Source organism: Balaenoptera physalus (assembly GCF_965194825.1).
Source record: "Balaenoptera physalus genome assembly, chromosome: 17".
Classification (NCBI taxonomy): domain Eukaryota; kingdom Metazoa; phylum Chordata; class Mammalia; order Artiodactyla; family Balaenopteridae; genus Balaenoptera; species Balaenoptera physalus.
In genome coordinates this window covers 57870764-57889171 of record NC_138895.1, presented here as the reverse complement: position 1 = coordinate 57889171, position 18408 = coordinate 57870764, and the positions used below count along the sequence as shown (strand labels likewise).

The 18408-nt window shown below is 36.7% G+C and overlaps 1 protein-coding gene across 2 annotated transcripts in view; it reads right to left on the bottom strand.

The window, feature by feature from the left end:
• The window catches only part of PKHD1L1 (PKHD1 like 1), a 152030-nt gene that overhangs the window by 56958 nt on the left and 76664 nt on the right, over positions 1-18408 (bottom strand). For both annotated transcript variants that reach the window (XM_082434219.1, XM_082434220.1), the window contains exons 39-49: positions 17038-17286; positions 15853-16002; positions 14256-14430; positions 13119-13275; positions 12278-12434; positions 10945-11024; positions 10345-10474; positions 9199-9328; positions 5397-5638; positions 4174-4310; positions 1115-2144 (exon numbers count right to left, since the gene is read on the bottom strand). In XM_082434219.1, coding sequence (XP_082290345.1) covers positions 1115-2144; positions 4174-4310; positions 5397-5638; positions 9199-9328; positions 10345-10474; positions 10945-11024; positions 12278-12434; positions 13119-13275; positions 14256-14430; positions 15853-16002; positions 17038-17286 — 2637 coding nt within the window. The remainder of the gene's footprint in view (positions 1-1114; positions 2145-4173; positions 4311-5396; positions 5639-9198; positions 9329-10344; positions 10475-10944; positions 11025-12277; positions 12435-13118; positions 13276-14255; positions 14431-15852; positions 16003-17037; positions 17287-18408) is intronic.

Genomic DNA, 18408 nt, shown 5'->3' with positions numbered 1-18408 from the left:
CATGAGAGCCAAAGTAGGGGATGGGATGTGGGATAAGTAACTTGGTCAAGGACACAGGGAAGGATGCAAATCCAGGCAGTTTGACCACAGAGCTTGTGCTCTCACAAGTGGACTGTCAACGAACTTAAGAATCTAAGCTGAATTAAGTAAATGAATAAAGGTCACACAAAGCTCTGAATATTAGAACCATCTAAATGTTCTCCCTCTTAAAGCCACAATTAGAACAGGAGACAAGTCAACAACTATAGTTGAGAATTCAGTCTGTTTGAATATTGAGATGAACCTTCTATCTTTCAAAGGCTTTCAAAAATAAATATCTGTTAATATCTGTAGCTTTACTTGTCAATTGTCTCTCTCTTATAAAGTATTATGCAGAATCATACACACACACACAGACACCCTTCCTATCTTATTTTGCCAAGTCATTATCATTAAAATTTTATAAAAATGCTAAATTCTAGAAACCATGATTATTTACAAAAGGATTTGACTTACTCTGAACTTAAAATGGTAGAAAAGATTTAACCTACAAAGAATGTTGAATTTTGTACTAGAGTTCACATATTCTTTGAATCAATTCCAAATTCAGAATTTAGATTGGAAAGAAAAAGGCTAACAGCAGGCCTGTGACTTATTACTTCCCTCTAAGGTACTTGAGCAGGATACATCCAGTCTGTTGCTTATGTAAATAAACCTGGAATTTATACATTTATTGGGCATGACTGGCTGGAGAATCTGGGTAGTCATGTAAGCAGTTTCCTCTGTGTAATTAACTGAGTACAAAATGCAGGCATTCTCAAATGAAATGGCTTCCTTTTGTGATCATATTCCATAAATATTGTTCAAAATTTGCTGTTAATTCAAAACCAAAGTGCAAATGCAGGAGAAAAGGGACATATTTGGAGGCTGCATCTGATAGTTTGAGACTTTGCTAGAAAAGGAAATCTCATCTATGCCTAGTGTTGACCTATATCCTTAAGTCATTAGGAAAGTTTGGCACCAGTTAAGATCTGTGATTCATCTGAGTCTGCTTTGACAATTCAACTCTCTGTGTTAACACAAACAAAAAATATATTTCCAAAGTATTTTATCAGAAATTAAAACATCACATTACCTGTAAGTGAACCATCAACATCAATCAGTACCACTTCATGTTCCCATCGAAAGCCAGCCTTGTTTGTTGTGTGAGAATATTGGATGTCAATGAATTTTGCACTCCAGCCTCCACATCTGTCATTACAAATGCCAGTGATGGATGTCACTCCCAAAGCTGCACAGTTGGGACGGTCAAAGTTCATGAAGTGTACGGAAGATACAGTCAACCCTTCATTAAATGGGAGAACCAGGCCTTTCATTGTGCAAAATACAGACCCCATTCCCAGTTCATCAACATGACCAACTATTTTGGCATTTTTAATCACTGCTCCAATGGTTTCACCCCATCCTCCAACGTAAGGAGCCAGGATCCTCTTCGTTTCAATTCCAGCCTCATAATTATTGACCATCACGAAGTTATGAAACTGAAGTGCACCTCCATTGACCCATTCAGCTCCTTTTTGACAATTCCAAGTAGTGAGTGAATTAAATATTGCAGGCTCTGGCACTGTAGAAGTACAAGATCCTGTCTGCATGGGGAAATATTCTTCAAATATCCACAATCCAAACCAACCTTGAGAATGAACAGTGTTATTAAAGAATTCTCCAAGAGGAACTCTTTTTTGGCAAATGTTTCGGTCATAGGATGGCCCATCAGGGTGGTTGTTCATTCGGTACCAAAAGCCAAAGTGAGTGCCACCAGCAGCTGCATTGTGTCGTATGGTGTTGTTTGGATTGGTTACCCAAAATGCAGCTGGAGTCACGTCGTCATTCAGAAGACTAGTACTTTGCTGTACAAATACTGCCAAGTTATATTGCAGGATATTGCCATGTTCAATACCATCTTCTATAAAAAATGCTCCCCCCCTGATATCATATATAATATTCCTCTCAACCAGAAGGTGATGTGTGTTATGGATAGTAACAGCTCTGTTGTAGGTCTGGTGAATTGCACAGCCTCTTACATAAGATTTGAAATGTAAATCTCCAAGCAGGTGCCAATGTATTGGATATCGCCCCAACCGGAATGCCTGGCCAGCATGGAATATCTGTCAAGCCCAGAAATCACAGCTATTTAGTGATACACACAGACTCAGAGTTTGCCTGGCTCATACTTTCTTGTTTCAAAATAATATCCACTTTTACATTAATTATTATTAATGCATTTATATCTCCCATATTATTCCTGTTTATCATTTAAAAATGTTATCTGAGCCCCAACCCACCTTGTTTTATTCAATATATAACAGCCCATACTTGTTATCAAATGAATGAATGAACAAAAACCATCTTCGACTCTTCTGCTTTTCACCTTGCTGTTATGAAACTTTCGCGTTCAGCAAAATACCTCGTAAAAGACTTCTTTTTCTCCTTCACTTTGATTCTTTTTTAATAATAAGAAACATTTCTTGAATGTTTACCATGTGCCAGATATTCTGCTAAATGTCTTATATGCATGGTCACAGTCTTTACCACAATCTTAGGAAGTAGCCACTTATCATAAGCTTCATTTTACAGATGAAGAAAGTGAAATTTAGAGTATCTTGTTCATGGTCGCAAAGTTTCATTTAAACTCACTAGTCTAATTATAGAGTTGGTGCTCTTATTAACCACTCTGCTATATTTTCAATAAGTCTACGATCTAATAAGCCAATACAGAAGATGCCTCTGTGTGTGTGTGTGTGTGTGTGTGTGTGTGTGGGTGTGTGTGTGTGTGGAATATGATCTCACAAGGTTTGGAAATAAGTGGTAGGGCATCTATTTATTTTCATTCTTCATCTAAAAATAAAAATTAACTATTAATAATATTTACTATACAGATCGACACTGGCAACCTCACTCACTCCATATCCAGATGTTACATGTGTGTAACATAACCTAGGAGAAGGTTTATTTTTTTCAATATGTAGTCATTGACTCTGCCACCCTCACTGCAGTTGAGTGAGGTGTTCCAAATTTAATGGATTTATGGATTTTACTATCCTTCCTTCCCACCCTTCCTCCGTTCCTTCCTTTTACTGAATACTTGATAGAAACTGTGCTAAACCCAGATTATATAGGCTGAATATGAATAAGATACAGAGGAGCTCCTGATCTCTTGGGCATAACTTGCATATTTATTCTTTTATTTATATATTTGTTCAATTAATAGTCAGTTGAGACTCTGCTATAGGCTAAGTACTGTTCCAGCTACAGAGGAATCAGCAGAAAACCAGAAGGACAAAACTATCTGAACTAACTGAGTTTATGTTCTAGAGGAAGAGATAAAAAACAAATTAAAAATATATCAGGAGTTATGAGTTAATAAAGAAAAAAAGGTATTTGGGCAGCTATTTCAAATAAGAGTGGTGAGGAACAGCCTCTCTGAAGAGATAACATTTGAGAAGAGACCTGATTGAAATGAGCGTGAACCATTTAAGTACCTGGTGGAGGAGCATTCCAAGCAGAATGAAAAGCAAGTGCAAAGAACCTGAGACAGGAATGTGCCTGACGTGGGCAAGGGACACAGGGAGGTCTATGCGGCTGGCATGGCAGGCGCCAAGGGTAGATCACACAAGATAGAGGCCAGCAGGGGGTCAGATCACGTGGATCCTTTGGAAAAGGCTTGGACTTTTTGTTTTAGGTGTAATAGGAAGCCACTGAAGAGCCCTGAACAGTGTGTAGCAAGACCTGATTCACATTTTAAAAATTGTACTTTGGCTGTGGTGTGGAGACTTCATTGCAGAAAGGGTGAAAGCAGGAAGACCAGTTAGGAGAAAAGCACAGTAGACCAGGTGAGAGGTGATGGTGGCTTGGGTTAGGGACCAGGTGGAAAAGGTAGAAAAACAGTACATTCAGGATACAGAATTTTGTGGGCAGAGTGGATAGACCTTGTTAATGAATTTGATGTGGGGTGTGATAAAAACAGAGAAACAAAAATTTGGCATGATTATGTGAGTGAATAATTGGATGTATTAAAATCATCTGTTCATGGCTCCTCTACCAGATTATAAGTAGCATCTGGCAAAAAGCAGGTGCTCAATTCACATTCATTGTATGGAAAACTTTGGACAAAGCGCTAACAATAATGCCTCTTACCTCTACGTATTCTATTCTTCCAGTTACCATGTTAGCACCAGGTATCGGAGCATGAAACATAATGCATCCACCAAACTGGTCACTTCCTATTTCTTCTCCAAACCTTCCTTGGAGACATGTCTGTGTAGCAAATTCACCTTTAAAAATATTTTTTAAGATATCATAAAGAAAAACCGTGTCAAAATCCTTTAATTATATAAAGACTGTTTCTCATACCTAATTATATCTTTTTATTCACATATAATTTTAATCTCACCCTGGAACATAATTATTTGCGTTCACATTATCTCCTCCTCTGCATAGTAAGGAAGGTAAGTGCCTTGTCTTGTTCACCTTTGCAACCCCTAAAGTACTCAGGTATTTTGTTTTATTATCGCTGAATTTATTTTCCCCCAGATTTGGGATTAACATAGCTAAAACGATCTTACACTGGTACAAGATTAGAACATGCATTATCTCACTTAATTCTTACAACTACAGTAGGCTGGCAGAACAGGAAGTACTTTTATTTTAAACAGGATGAAACTAGGTTTCACAGTGGACATTGTGAGACCACGCAGATGAAATGGAATCAGAACGCAGGTCTTGTGACATTGATCAGTAAGCTTTGTCTTTGCTTCCCATTGAAGAAAAGGCTGTATCTAAGCTGTATCAGCTATTATTCAAGTACTTATGGGATTGTAATGGTAGCAGTGATTACATAAAATATTTAAAAGAGACTTGTGAAATGCACTGTGCTTCTTAACTACACACATACATTTATAGGGTTACACACAGTTTTATAAATACATATATATATAATATATATGAGAACTGTGGTAAGTTAATTATAGCCACGGAACCAGTTCCAACTATTGACACCTGAGAAGAAGAGACACATGTCACTTCAGGACCAAAGTAACAAACTGCTGGTGCTTAACTCTCCAGCCTTCTCATCTCTCGTCTCAGAGATCATGGAAACCCATGTTGAGATTAAGTCTCCATCAGCCTAGACCCTGGAAAATAACAATGAACAGAGCCCCCCCGTTGACCCATATTGGACACGTGTAGCATCAATGAGAAATAAACCTTTATCATTTTTAATCACTAAAATTTGGGGCTTATTTATTGCTAGAGCATAACCAAGTGCATTAGTTCTCAACAGGGGCTGATTTTGCACACAGGGAATATTTTTGCAGTGTCTATAAACATTTTAGGCGACACACTAAGGCTGCTAAAACTACCTGTGTCAAATCCATCAGGGCATGCTGGAATTTTGTTATTCCACTCCACATTGTCAGATCCTCTTATTAAAATATTTCTTGTAAGAATTCCAATTTCTGCCCTTGCTTCAAACAGAGTTCCATCAGGGAGGGTGACAGTGATTCCTAAGTGTGTGTAATTCAGCGGATTAGTTAGCGTTATATTCCTGCCACCAGCAGATACAGATGCAATGGTCCTTTTTTCATTCTCTTGTTGGCTGTGTCTGTAAAAATTTGAACCAAAAACTCTCAAAATTAATATAAATTAACATAACAGTGTTTTGCTATATTTGTTTTATGCTATTCTGAACACTCATCTGTAAAACAGGAAAACTTTTTATGTCATACAATATTCTGAAAAGGAATTCAAAGACGGTATTTTACACTTAGAGTAACTGAATACATTTTACAGATGCATTTCAATTAAATAAATATTTTCCAAGTGCTATACTTGTTCACAGAACTGGACTAATTCTATAAAGTATTCAAAAGAACTGTTCATTTATAACTTTGAGGATCACACTCAGTGGTTCTCAACCAGGGATGCTTTCACCCCTCCAGGGGACATTTGGTAATGCCTGGACACATTTTCGGTTGTCGCAACTTGTTGGGGGTGCTATGTTGCTACTAGAAGGTAGTGGCCGAGGATGTACCCAAACATCCTATGATACACAACAAAGAATTATCTGGTCCAAAATGTCAATAGGGCTGAGACTGAGAAACCCTTACAGAGGGAATCCATTGGAGGTTCCTGAGCAGGGAAAAGAAACAACTGAGGTGAGCTCAGGAGTTCTCATTTCTACCCATTCCTTCAACACATACCAAGTTCCAGCAAAAGGACTGGCCAAATCTATAATATACACATTCATGTACTGAGTCCTTCCAACAAAGACTTATTGAGTGTCCATCCTGTTTTCTAGGCACAGAGCTAAGTACTGGGGATACCAAGCAGAAAGTGCCCCTGACTTCAGAGAGACATGTGTTTCTACGGCTGACTATGTATTATCTACTAAAGCGTGATTGGTGCTGTTGACAGAGGTGCCCTTAGAGGAGTTAACCTCTGTATCTTTCTGACATTCCTTTTTGATTCCTCTCTCCCTTGGCAAATCTTTTTCCTCCTTTAACTACCAGTTTAAATAACAATGTCGCATGTGAAACACGTTGAAAGGCACCTCTCTCACCTTTCCCAACTCTTCTTCTGGATTCCCAGTAAGCTCTGCGTGATGCCCCATCAGCACTCACAGTCACCACACTGCAGTCCTACCACCCATTTACTTCTCTGTCCTTCCCATACCTGTCTCCTCCTCTAGGTAAGACACCCATTAAATCATTCTGTATGCTGAGCACTTGGTCCAGTACGTGTCACAATTCAATCACAGTTTTTCACTGACTGAATAAATCAATGCAGAATGAATTCCTGAGGTAAGAAGGTAGAGGAATGGAGCCCAAATAGGAAGATGATGGAATATTCCAGGGTGAGGGGCTGAGAGTCTAAATTAAACTGAGTGCATTGAAAGCTGGTGGAAGAGGCATTTCAAGGGCAGGACCAAAAGAACCTGGTGATGTGCAGGAAGCGAAGAATGATGATAGTCAGAAGGTCACTAGGAAAGTTTTTATGAGGATCAAAATTAGACTGTAGGATTTAAAAGGAAAAAATGGATAGTGAGAATGAAATGGAAGAAATGGGCATAATATTTAAGCAGTTCAATAATTTACAGAGAGAAAGAGAGAGAGAGATAAGCTAGAAGAGACAGGAGACCAAAGTTATTTATTTATTTTTTCAAGATGGTGGGTGGATGGGGAAACCCATAATTCCAAAATACTCAGGGAAGGAATTATAGGGGGAGAGGGCAGGGGGATGTGAAGATTAAGGATGCTTGAGATAGGGTGTATCAATAGTACAAGATCCCTCAGGTGATTTGGACTGGCCTCTCCTGAATTCTCTTGAATTCAGATGAACAGAGATTTCTTTAGAAAAGAAGGTTCCAGGGACTTCCCTCATGGTGCAGTGGTTAAGAATCTGCCTGCCAATGCAGGGGACATGGGTTCGATCCCTGGTCCGGGAAGATCCCACATGGTGTGGCGCAACTAAGCCCGTGAGCCACAACTACTGAGCCTGCGCTCTAGAGCCCGTGAGCTACAACTACTGAGCCCACGTGCCACAACTACTGAAGCCCATGCGCCTAGAGCCCGTGCTCCACAACAAGAGAAGCCACCATAATGAGAAGCCCATGCACCGCAATGAAGAGTAGCCCCCCTCGCTGCAACTAGAGAAAGCCCGCATGCAGCAACGAAGACCCAACGCAGCCAAAAAAACAAAAACAAAACAAAAAAACAAAAGAAAAGAAGGTACTAAAAAGCATTTTTATATGTTATATGCACCTAAATGTACCTTTTCTTCCTTTGTAATAATACCTAACACTTATCTAGCACTAACTTTGAGCCAAGTTCTGCTCTGTTTTACGCATATTAACTCACTTAGTCCTTACAGTAATTCTGAGATACATACTAACAGCATTCCAATTTTAGAGAAGCACAGAGAGGTGAAATAACATGACCTCAGGCCTAGTAAGTGGTATTGCCGGGGGTTGGACCCAGGCAGACTGACTTTAGAAGTAGTATTCTTAACCACCTGCGTTACAAACTCTGAAATAGGATTTATGAATTAAATAGTGAACAATGAGTTAGATTTGGTGGGAAACTCCTTAATTCTTGTTTCTTAAAACGAAATATCGCTAAACTAAATTCTAAACTTACTCTTTTATTTCATCCAGAAAAGCTATAAATGAGGACTTTCTATTCTATTTGTAAGCCCTGTCATTTTGCTGCTTTTTAATTTTGCCATTATGCAATTCCAAGGGTAGAGAAAAAAAGGGCGCTTATAAAGCTAAGTATATATTTAACTCTTCTTAACGTTTGCAAGTCTATTTTTAACTTCGAAAATGACAAACTCAAAATGCCACCTTGAATTCTAATTCTGTGTTGAGTCATGACCTTAACATAATTTAGCTGTTTCTTGTCATAAATTACTATTTGTTCCCTGATCAGCATCAACTATATCCAATTTTGCTATTACTTATAATTTGAACAATAAAGCAAAAATAAGGCTCCTCTTGCTTCCTCTCCCCACCAGTATTCTTGGTGTAGCTGTATTAGTTTTGTTCTTTTTATTTCTTATTTGCTAAAATATATAATTAAACAAATTAAGGGTCATAAGCAGCTTCGATTGTAAAATGTCAGACATGTAAAAGGTTACGTTAATCATCATTCATACTATAATTTCCTCCCTTGTATTCAATCATTACAAACAATTTTGCTCCATGGGAGCCACTGCCAAGACTGTAAGATAAGAAAGAGTTCACTAGCTTCTTTCAAATGTGTTATTTGGTGGCCCCAAACAAAGAAGCTCATTTACATTTTTGCATGCATTGATGTACTTAGCTAAAGCTCTCACTCAGAGGTTTTCAACTGACTTTTAATAGCAGAATGCTTTTGTCAAACGAAATCTTACATGGGAACCTAACCATGAAAATGACTAAAATCTTTTATCAGTATATATTTATACTTTTTCTCATGGTAAATTCAGTCACTGAAAACTCAACACACTGGGGGTCAACCCAATGTTAATATTTGTCAAATACATATTTGGCTGTTCATGCTTCTTTATTCTAGGTTTCAAATTTAAATTAAGTAGTTGTGGACCTTCTGAATCACCCCTTGTTTACATAGTTTAAAAAAAATCTCTATTCTAAATCAAAATTAGCGGGTCCAGAAGACATCATACCTGTGTCCTGTGCTTGCAATTACAATCTCATCTCCTGGTTTCCATGTTACTGCTTCGTGTAAAATCAAAGTCCTTTCCCCTGCCTTTGCAGTATGAGCCAAACGAGTCCAAATCACAGGAACAGGCAGACCTGGAGCCAACATACAAACCGAGAATTTCCTCAGATGTGTTTTCTTGGATATTAAGAGTTTTATGCATTTTAATCTTTTCCTGGATTGAATCAATTTTGAGAAAGTTCATTTTACCTTAGCATCTTATACCTTTCTCAAAAAAGAAACATTTAGAGTGCTTGCTTTATAAAAGTAATAATCAGGTTTGTAATAACATGTATAGGTCTATAAGTTTTTAAAAAATCCTTCTGCAATGACATATCCCATTTATGATAATCTTCTTTATATGAACTCAATATAAATGGTGTGATACTACTGATAAAATGGGCAGAGGCCTATTATCTTTGTCATTGTTGATAGGAATTGCTTAAATTGATAATCTGGAGACAAATGAAATGTATAAATTTCTGAATATTCTATTAGTGTATATATTTAGCATAATGTAGGACATTTATGATCATAATGGGATATCATGCTCATATATTCTAAACTTATAAAAGAGGTAGATTATTGCAATATAGAAGACTTCATATAAAAAGGATTCACACCATGCTTCCTTTAGATAATGCTACACTGATAGCTCAAACATGATCATAATCATTTTTATTTGCTGATAATTTTCCACAGTATATATATAGAACAGTGCAAATATAAATTTATAGCTATATTTTAGAAAGAGCCCATTTTAAAATACAAATATAAGAAGTTATAATTTCTGCTTCTAGACTTAATGCCTTTTTGTTTAGATAGATGAATAAAGAAAACAATCAGTATGAACTGTTTCAAGTGCTAAATTAGGCAAAGGATGTGATGGAAGGGCTTCCTAGGAGTGACCTTGGTTGTGAGTCTTGGTGGTCTGTAGGGGTTGACCTAACCTGGATAAAGGAGGGAAGAGATAAAGAGGGGTAAAGAGGGAACACGTAAAGACAGGAGAAGTTTGGCAAGGTTTCATTTAAAAAGAGTTATCAGGAGGATTATCTCTGGCTTCCTGGCTAGTCTCTCCTGGACCAGTTCCCTGAGTCCTTTCGGCCCGTACCATGCAGATCCAGGATTCCCTCCCGCACAGCCAGTGTTTTGGCGCCATATACCGGGAGCTCAGGAGATCGCAGGTGCCCATGCAAGGTAATGACCGCCTTGTGTTGAAATGGGGAGGCTTCCGTCCCAATCTGCAAGGGATTTCACAAGCATCATTCAGAAAGTAAAACTCATTATCCACAACTCTAATCATTCAAAAGCAAATTCTTTTCTTTTCTCCCCTCTCTTTTGAGAATCAATTGTTCCATTCTCAGTATCTTTCCTCCAAAAGATAAACCTTACATTTACCAGTCAGCCAAATATACTATGCCAGAACTTTGGAAAGTATACTGATTGACTTTAGCTACATCTCAGAGCTAATTTTTTTTCTGCTCTATTTAAAATTCTGCTCTATGAAAATATGCTTTATCTTCCTATTAAAAGCACAAAAATATTCTAGGGAATTTTAAAATCCAAAAAAAAGATTTTATGCTAAGAACAGAGACCTACACAAAGATAAACTAGTGAGAGTTTAGCATAATTAACTGTCGATTTTACACATAATATTTTAAAAAGAAATGGAGAGGTTAGCAATGAATACAGATCAAGTTCTCTCTTATACCTGAAGAACGCCTCCATCTGTAATTAGAATATTTTCTGCCTGAAGTTCAATGTCAGCTTCATCAAATATTAGAGTTCCACCTAAAAACCATACAATTTTGAAATATATCACAAGGAATATTCTTATTAAAAGCTATTTATTAAATTATACACTAAAATTTAATTTCTTATTCCTATCTGCTGTCACTATGCATGTCACTTTACTTCAGCCCTTTGGCAACATGAAGTATAAAAACTTCAGACAAGACCCAGGGAGCTGCTAGAAGATCAAACCCCAGGGCAGATTATTCCCCCTTGATCATTTGTTATTTTAAATGCTATTAAATAGTGCAGCTACGTGAATTCTAGTTCTACAAACACAGGACCTCAAAATATAAATTAAGAACAAAAAATTAAAATAAAAGAAAAACACTTTTTATAAACTATTGTAATGCCAACATTAGCTCTGAACTAATTTGCACTAGCAACAGCTATAGCCTGATTAACATTATTAAAGAATGTGCTGAGATACATTTTTTAAGAGACTGATGTAAATTTGTGGACAGTGAAACTTTACCTGTCCAAAGGTTCAATAGTTAATAACTTCAAATAACTGAAACACTGCTATTGTCCCAGAAGTTAAAACAAAAACAAAATGCAAAGGCCTATGAACAGCTAAAACCATTATGGCAAAGTTTATATACTAAAGTCTCAAGTGTTTTACTCTCGCCAATTATTGTTTCTTTTACACACAATTGTCACAGTTCTGGTTATTTAGCTTGCCGTATTAAAAATAGGATATTAAGAAGCAGAGAGAACTTCGGGTAACAGTTGAAAGCAGGTTCACAGGCAAAGGTTAAATCACAACCTGGCATCCAAGAGGAGTCAGGGGGGTCATTTAGTATAGAATTTAACAAATCTCTATGATTTTTATAACCCCTAGGACCCACTATACTAGTGTTTTTCTAAATGGGAAATACCTTTTTACTGTTGTAATCCACTCCATGTGCATTGGCGTATACACACACACACACACACACACACACACACACACACAGTTATTGAAACAAAAGTTTCATGAAACACTTGACTTTAAAAGACGCTTACCCATATAAAAGATGCAGTACACTCAGATATTTTCTATTCTATTTCATTAAAAGATTCTGGTTGCAACGCAATAAAAAATTTCATAACCACAAATTGATTATAATACTCAATTTAAAGAACTCAGTACTACACTCTGTATTTAAAACATGATACAACTATGGGTGTTCATAATCATGAATTTTGATTAAATTAACTTCACAGAACCATTTCACAGGCAGAGTCTAATAAACAGATTTTCAGAAATTTACCCTGAATAAGCAACATTTTCAGGATAGGGGTATTTTGATCCAGCAAAATTGTCTGTCCTTTTGTAATAACAGCTAGTGAACCTTCCTCTGGGGGCGACGCTCCTCCCCATGAGAGGTTGGAGGACCAAGCATCAACATATAGGAACTCAGCATTATCCTGTAATAGAACAAGAGAGACTTTTAAATTTAGAGGTTTTATCACAATTCTTCATTTAATTCCTCAAAATGAAGAAATCTAAAACAATGAACATTTTCATTAAGTATAACCTACTTCAAATATGTTAAAGCTGCCTGTTGATTAATTTCACAATAATAAAAAACTATAAAAGCTATTACCAATTACCCTGCAATCCAGAATAATTAGAAGTCTGAACTAATAAAATTTTAGTAACAAGCAAAAAAAAAAATAATCTACTTTAAATTTATTCTAGTCACATCTTAGTTATTTTTTGGAGACATTAACAAAGTAAAAAGTCCATTAATGGGACTTCTCTGGTGGCGCAGTGGTTAAGGATCCGCCTGCCAATGCAGGGGACACAGGTTCAATCTCTGAACCAGGAAGATCCCACATGGCGTGGAGCAACTAAGCCCGTGTACCACAACTACCGAGCCTGTGCTCTAGAGCCTGCCAGCCACAACTACTGAGCCCACGTGCCACAGCTACTGAAGCCCGCGCGCCTAGAGCCCATGCTCCACAACAAGAGAAGCCACCACAATGAGAAGTCCGCGTGCCACAATGAAGAGTAGCCCCCGCTTGCCACAACTCCATTACCAATTACTTCACCTCCCACAAGGCTAGTTTTTCTATTGCTGAGACTACTCGACCCAACAGCACTGTTACCAGTTTGGCCATGCCGATGCTTCTGATGTTGACATGCACTGGAGCCCACCCTGAAGGGGTGTGGGCATTTGTCATGCAGATGATATATGTCTTGTTGGAATACTCAATATCACATTTGGCTTCAGCTATGGTAACAAGAACATCCTGTATATTTTCACTGTAAAGTAAAAAAAAAGAAAACAAAACACTGACGTTTTTCTCAAATTTCTAGGTCACACTGTCAAACCCTAATATTCATACACATTATTGTAAAAATAATGCTCTTACCCTATGAGCTATCAAAGTGCAGACTGACACTTTTTTTCAGTAGTAAAACTTCAAAATTTTTGTTGCGAAAATATTCTCAAAATATTTGTTGAGAAAAAAGTAAACAAAGAGATTAAGAGGTCAGGAAATAAAATTGTACAAACTAGCAAGTATTGCAGTGTTGGAGAAAAACTGCTTGGGTTCAAATTATTGAGAAATTCTACATTGGTCTCCAAGCAGGCACCTATGTAAGACACTTTCAGCGATCATCTTGCCTATGTAACATTTTTTGTCACATTCACAGACTTTGGAACTTAATCTCCATGTAAAAATACAAGTCCAAGGTAGTTATAGGTACTTGAGGAATTAACATTGCCCGCTATGATTTAAACGATCTGGGGTTTTGAAGTCAAACTTATGTACTTGAAGGATGATGATACGGCAGTACATAAAATTTGAGCCAAAATAATGAATATGTTTATGAAGAAGGAACCTAAACAGTTACAGTGAAATGGATGAAGAGATGTTTCATTGAGCCAATGAAGCAGATGATGGTTGGAGATGAGATTCTGGGGAAAGCATAACAGGAAGGTGATTTATACTTGTGATGTTATTTACTAAGATCTGAGGAAAGTTATTTAGCCTCTCTAATTTTAGTCTGCTAGCCATAAAATGGTATTAAACAATATCTAAGAAGGTAAGGCAGAAGTTTCTATGGGCTAGAAAGGTTCCTGACACAGAGTATGTCGTCAGTAAATGTAGTGTGGCTTTTGAGCAGGTGGGTACACTTTACATGACTATATTCAAACACTGTCCTGGTGCACGACAAAGCAGGCATAACGGCTGGAGTCCGGAAAGATGCACTGATGTACATGCATGTGAAGACAGTACCTGAAGCCTGATCCCAGGACTGTAAGTCTGGTGCCCCCTGCTGTACTGCCTCTCTTGGGAGCTATTTCAGTGATGAGTGGAGTCATTGACATAGTGTATATAAAAGGAGTCGCGGACTGAGATGAATTCTTCCCATTGACCACACTCACTTCACAGGCTTGCTTGGGTCCCCTGCCTATGATAAGAGGAATCAAACTGAGTTCAATTCTGCCATCAGGCCCTTATTCATGTCCAAAACCCCAAAATATTTTTAATAACATCTTCCTTTTCCCAAAGTCACTTTCACAGGCTCTATGTGAAGTAATAAAGATCTCTAGCAATAGTCAAACACATCACAAAATTCACGCACATTATCAACAGGGGAAAAACCCTTAGATCCTCCCTCAGAGCCTCTTATTGTAGACAATTCTACAAACCTGCCTGTTTGGTTTTCCAGTGCTAGAGGATTCAACACTGCAAATTAGAGAGGAAGGAAGGAAGAACGGCTAATAGCAAGCACGCTGACAGCTGAAAGCGAGGTAACAGACAGAAAAGCTACAAAAACTCAATACAAAAACGCTGAAAAAAGAAGCGGAGCTATTGTTAAGGCAAACAAACCTTGACAAATCTTTATAGCATTACTGCATTAAAAAAAAAAATAGAATACAAACTCTGATGTTGAAATGATAAGTAAGCCCAGTCACAAAAATGTTACATTTTCTTCAGTATTCTTTAAGAAGTCAGAAGAAGCAAAAATGTTTAGAAAAGCTTCATCAAATTTTGTTAATGTTTTAAAAAATGTTTGTACATAAACCGTATCCTTTATTCATCTATTTTATTCTCTTTAGTTCTTCTTAAATTTTGTTAGATAATTAAAATCTGTTGTGTACTTAAAATACCAGATACTTAAACTTCACAGTAACCCACTGAACTAGGGTTAATATTGTCTCCATTCAATAGATGAACAAACTGAAACAGAGAGGAGTTAAGTTACTTAGCTGAGGTGACAGTTAGTGGCAAAACAAATTCAGGAGCTCCTTAGAGCCCAGGCTTTTAACCACTAAGTAAAAATAAATAAGAGTAATAATAATAGCAAATCACATATCATGTTTCAGATACCATTCTATCCACTTCACATACATTAACTTATCAAGCCTCACAATAAGTAGGCTAATGTGATCATTTTCATTTTACAGAAGAGGAAACTAAGACACAGAGAGCTTGAATAACTTGCCCAAAGACACAGCTTGCGTTTGAATCTTGGCAACGAATTACCGGAGTTCACCCTCATAACCATTATACTATCCCCCCTTTAAGGAAAAGTTAATACTCCAATAGGAACTAAAAACATGTTCTCCATTTGGCATGCTCTTTATGCGATAAACTGAAAAACTGCAATTTACTAAAAACAATTCAGTCTAACCCAAATGTCATGAATCTTGGAAAATATTGTAAGCCTAGAAAACAAAATTCTGAAGAAATTGCTTAAAATCAGGAAATTCATAAAGGTGATTCAATTGTCCCAAATGAACACAAAAAATTGAAAAAAGAAATTCAGAGTGATCTCTATAAAATTAAACGTTCTCAAAGACTTCCATTCTTTTTTCTGACTACTTACCATTATTAGGTGGAATTTCACATAATAATGTTGTGCAATTAGATTTCCGTCTGTCGACTGCACATTTTGAGCCACACACTAATACAACTGAATTCTGTGGATTAAACCCAGTGCCTGTCACAGTCATGGTTTGACCACCACCGAAGCTCCCTAGTGAAGACATATAAAAGGGAAAGACAAAGTTAATGAAAAGAAAACCTCCTCTGTACATATATTTAACTTTATTTTAACACCTGAAATGGAAGCAAGTTTCATTAAATGAAAAGATTCGTAGAACTGAAATTATTTATATTATATTATATTATATTATATTATATTATATTATATTATATTAGTGCAACAGAATCTCTTTTGATTGTAGTTTTTTAAAACCTTCACTGAGTAAATGTCACATTTGGTCATTTATTTAAAACTACTTCTAGGAACTAAAATTTTATTTAAAAGAAATGCCACAAAGAATTTGAGTAGTCAAAACACAAATGTAGGGCTTCCCTGGTGGCGCAGTGGTTGAGAGTCTGCCTGCCGATGCAGGGGACACGGGTTCGAGCCCTGGTCTGGGAGGGTCCCACATGCCGCGTAGCGACTAGGCCCGTGAGCCACGCTACTGAGCCTGCGCGTCTGGAGCCTGTGCTCCGCAACAAGAGGGGCCGCGATGGTGAGAGGCCCGCGCACCGCGATGAAGAGTGGCCCCCGCTTGCCGCAACTGGAGAAAGCCCTCACACAGAAACGAAGACCCAACACAGCCAAAAATAAATAAATAAATAATAATTTAAAAAAAACACAAATGTAAAGTTACCATTTTAGTTAAAAGCACATTGGTTGTGCTTAAGGTTTTTAACCACTAAAATAATTTTCAAACAGAAAAAAATACTTATTTAGACATAATTACAGGCCAGTGATATCTAAACATGATTTTAAAAAAATTTCCAAATACAACCTGGACATTTTCAATAGTATTAAATTTTAAATAAATTATATAGCACAAGAGAAATACAGGCATTAAACAAATATTTTGAAATGACTGATACCCTTGCATGCTTATTAATTTGATGCATAAACAAAAATATTTTAGTGTGTTATAGGAACTACACATTTTAGCAGGGTTTGAAGAATATGTTTCTTTCTAAATAAGTGTTTACTGAAACAATATAAAAGATTTCTAGGTTCTGGTACATTCATGCCTACCTTGGCTTGGATGAATATTGTGAATAGTAAGTGGGTACTCAAATACGACTGTGGACACAGCAGAACCTTTTGTCTTATGATGCATCATAACAGGAAAAGTGCCACCAGCATGATCTCCAGCAATGCATTGCAATACAGTATCATTGACCATGGTCACATTACACTGAATGTTATTTATCATCACTGAAATTTCCAAGATATCAATACCAAAATTTGACCCATTGATCTGAATTTCAGTCCCTGGAGGACCTTAAAAAAAAAAGCAAACCATATAAATATATACCTAAATTCCAAGACTTGCACATGCATTTAAAGATATACCCATTTACTTACATAAACAAAATAATATCCAGTATTTTAAAACTAATATCAATACCAACAGTACATGTCATGTCATATACATTTTGGTTATAATTTCATTGCAGTCTATGGTATCTTGATTATAAGATATTTATCTCAGTGTTCATTATTTTCCAGCACATCTGTCCATTCTACAGATGAAAGTTGTAAGTTACTAATAATTCAGGCTAATGGAAAAGAGAGAAGATCTAGAATGTCTGAAGAATGAATGAATGCCTGAGCAGTGGGTGATGGGTTAGAGCATATTTAGGGATGAGGTTTACTTTTTAAAATTTTTGGTACTTTCCTGATATTTGCAACCCTTCTGATGAATGGACTATTTTTCTTAATTCAAATATTTTCAATATATATGACTTGATAAACAAATTATGATATATAAATAGGTGTAAGATAGTAAATATAGAAACAAGGAATTAATTTAAAGACTTATAGATGAATGTTGATGTTAATGCCTTGAATAAATGTACATAGAATAAAGTATTTCAATCCTTCTGTTCCCTTCCTTCCTTCTTTTGACAAAAAGCATTGAGGGCATTATACACATGGAATTTTTCACAGGGCATCCAAACACAGACCTACATACCTAAATAATAAGTGAATAGTTATTAATCAACATAACTTGTTACAAATGCAGAGTCACCACGTAGTAGTTTGCTTTTAATTCAAGTAGTAACAGTAAAAATAACCACATAATTGACCATAGTAAGTGTCACTGAAATGTAAGTTGTCATTTTAAAGACCATAGATATTAATGCGATCTTTCATGTTAGGAATAGTTTTAAGATACAAGATTAAAAAATGTTTTCAGGTCTTAAGTTTTTCATCTTCTCTGGTATTTTCACCTTTCATATGGAAGTGTTCTAAGTGTGATCTATACCTTGCCTCTTCAGTAAATAAAACATTGGGTTGGCCAAAAGGTTCGTTCGTTTTTTTCTGTAAGATGGCTCTAGTAGCACTTAGTTGTCTTTAACTTCATTTGAAACAATTTTGTTAGACTGTATGTGACAGCTG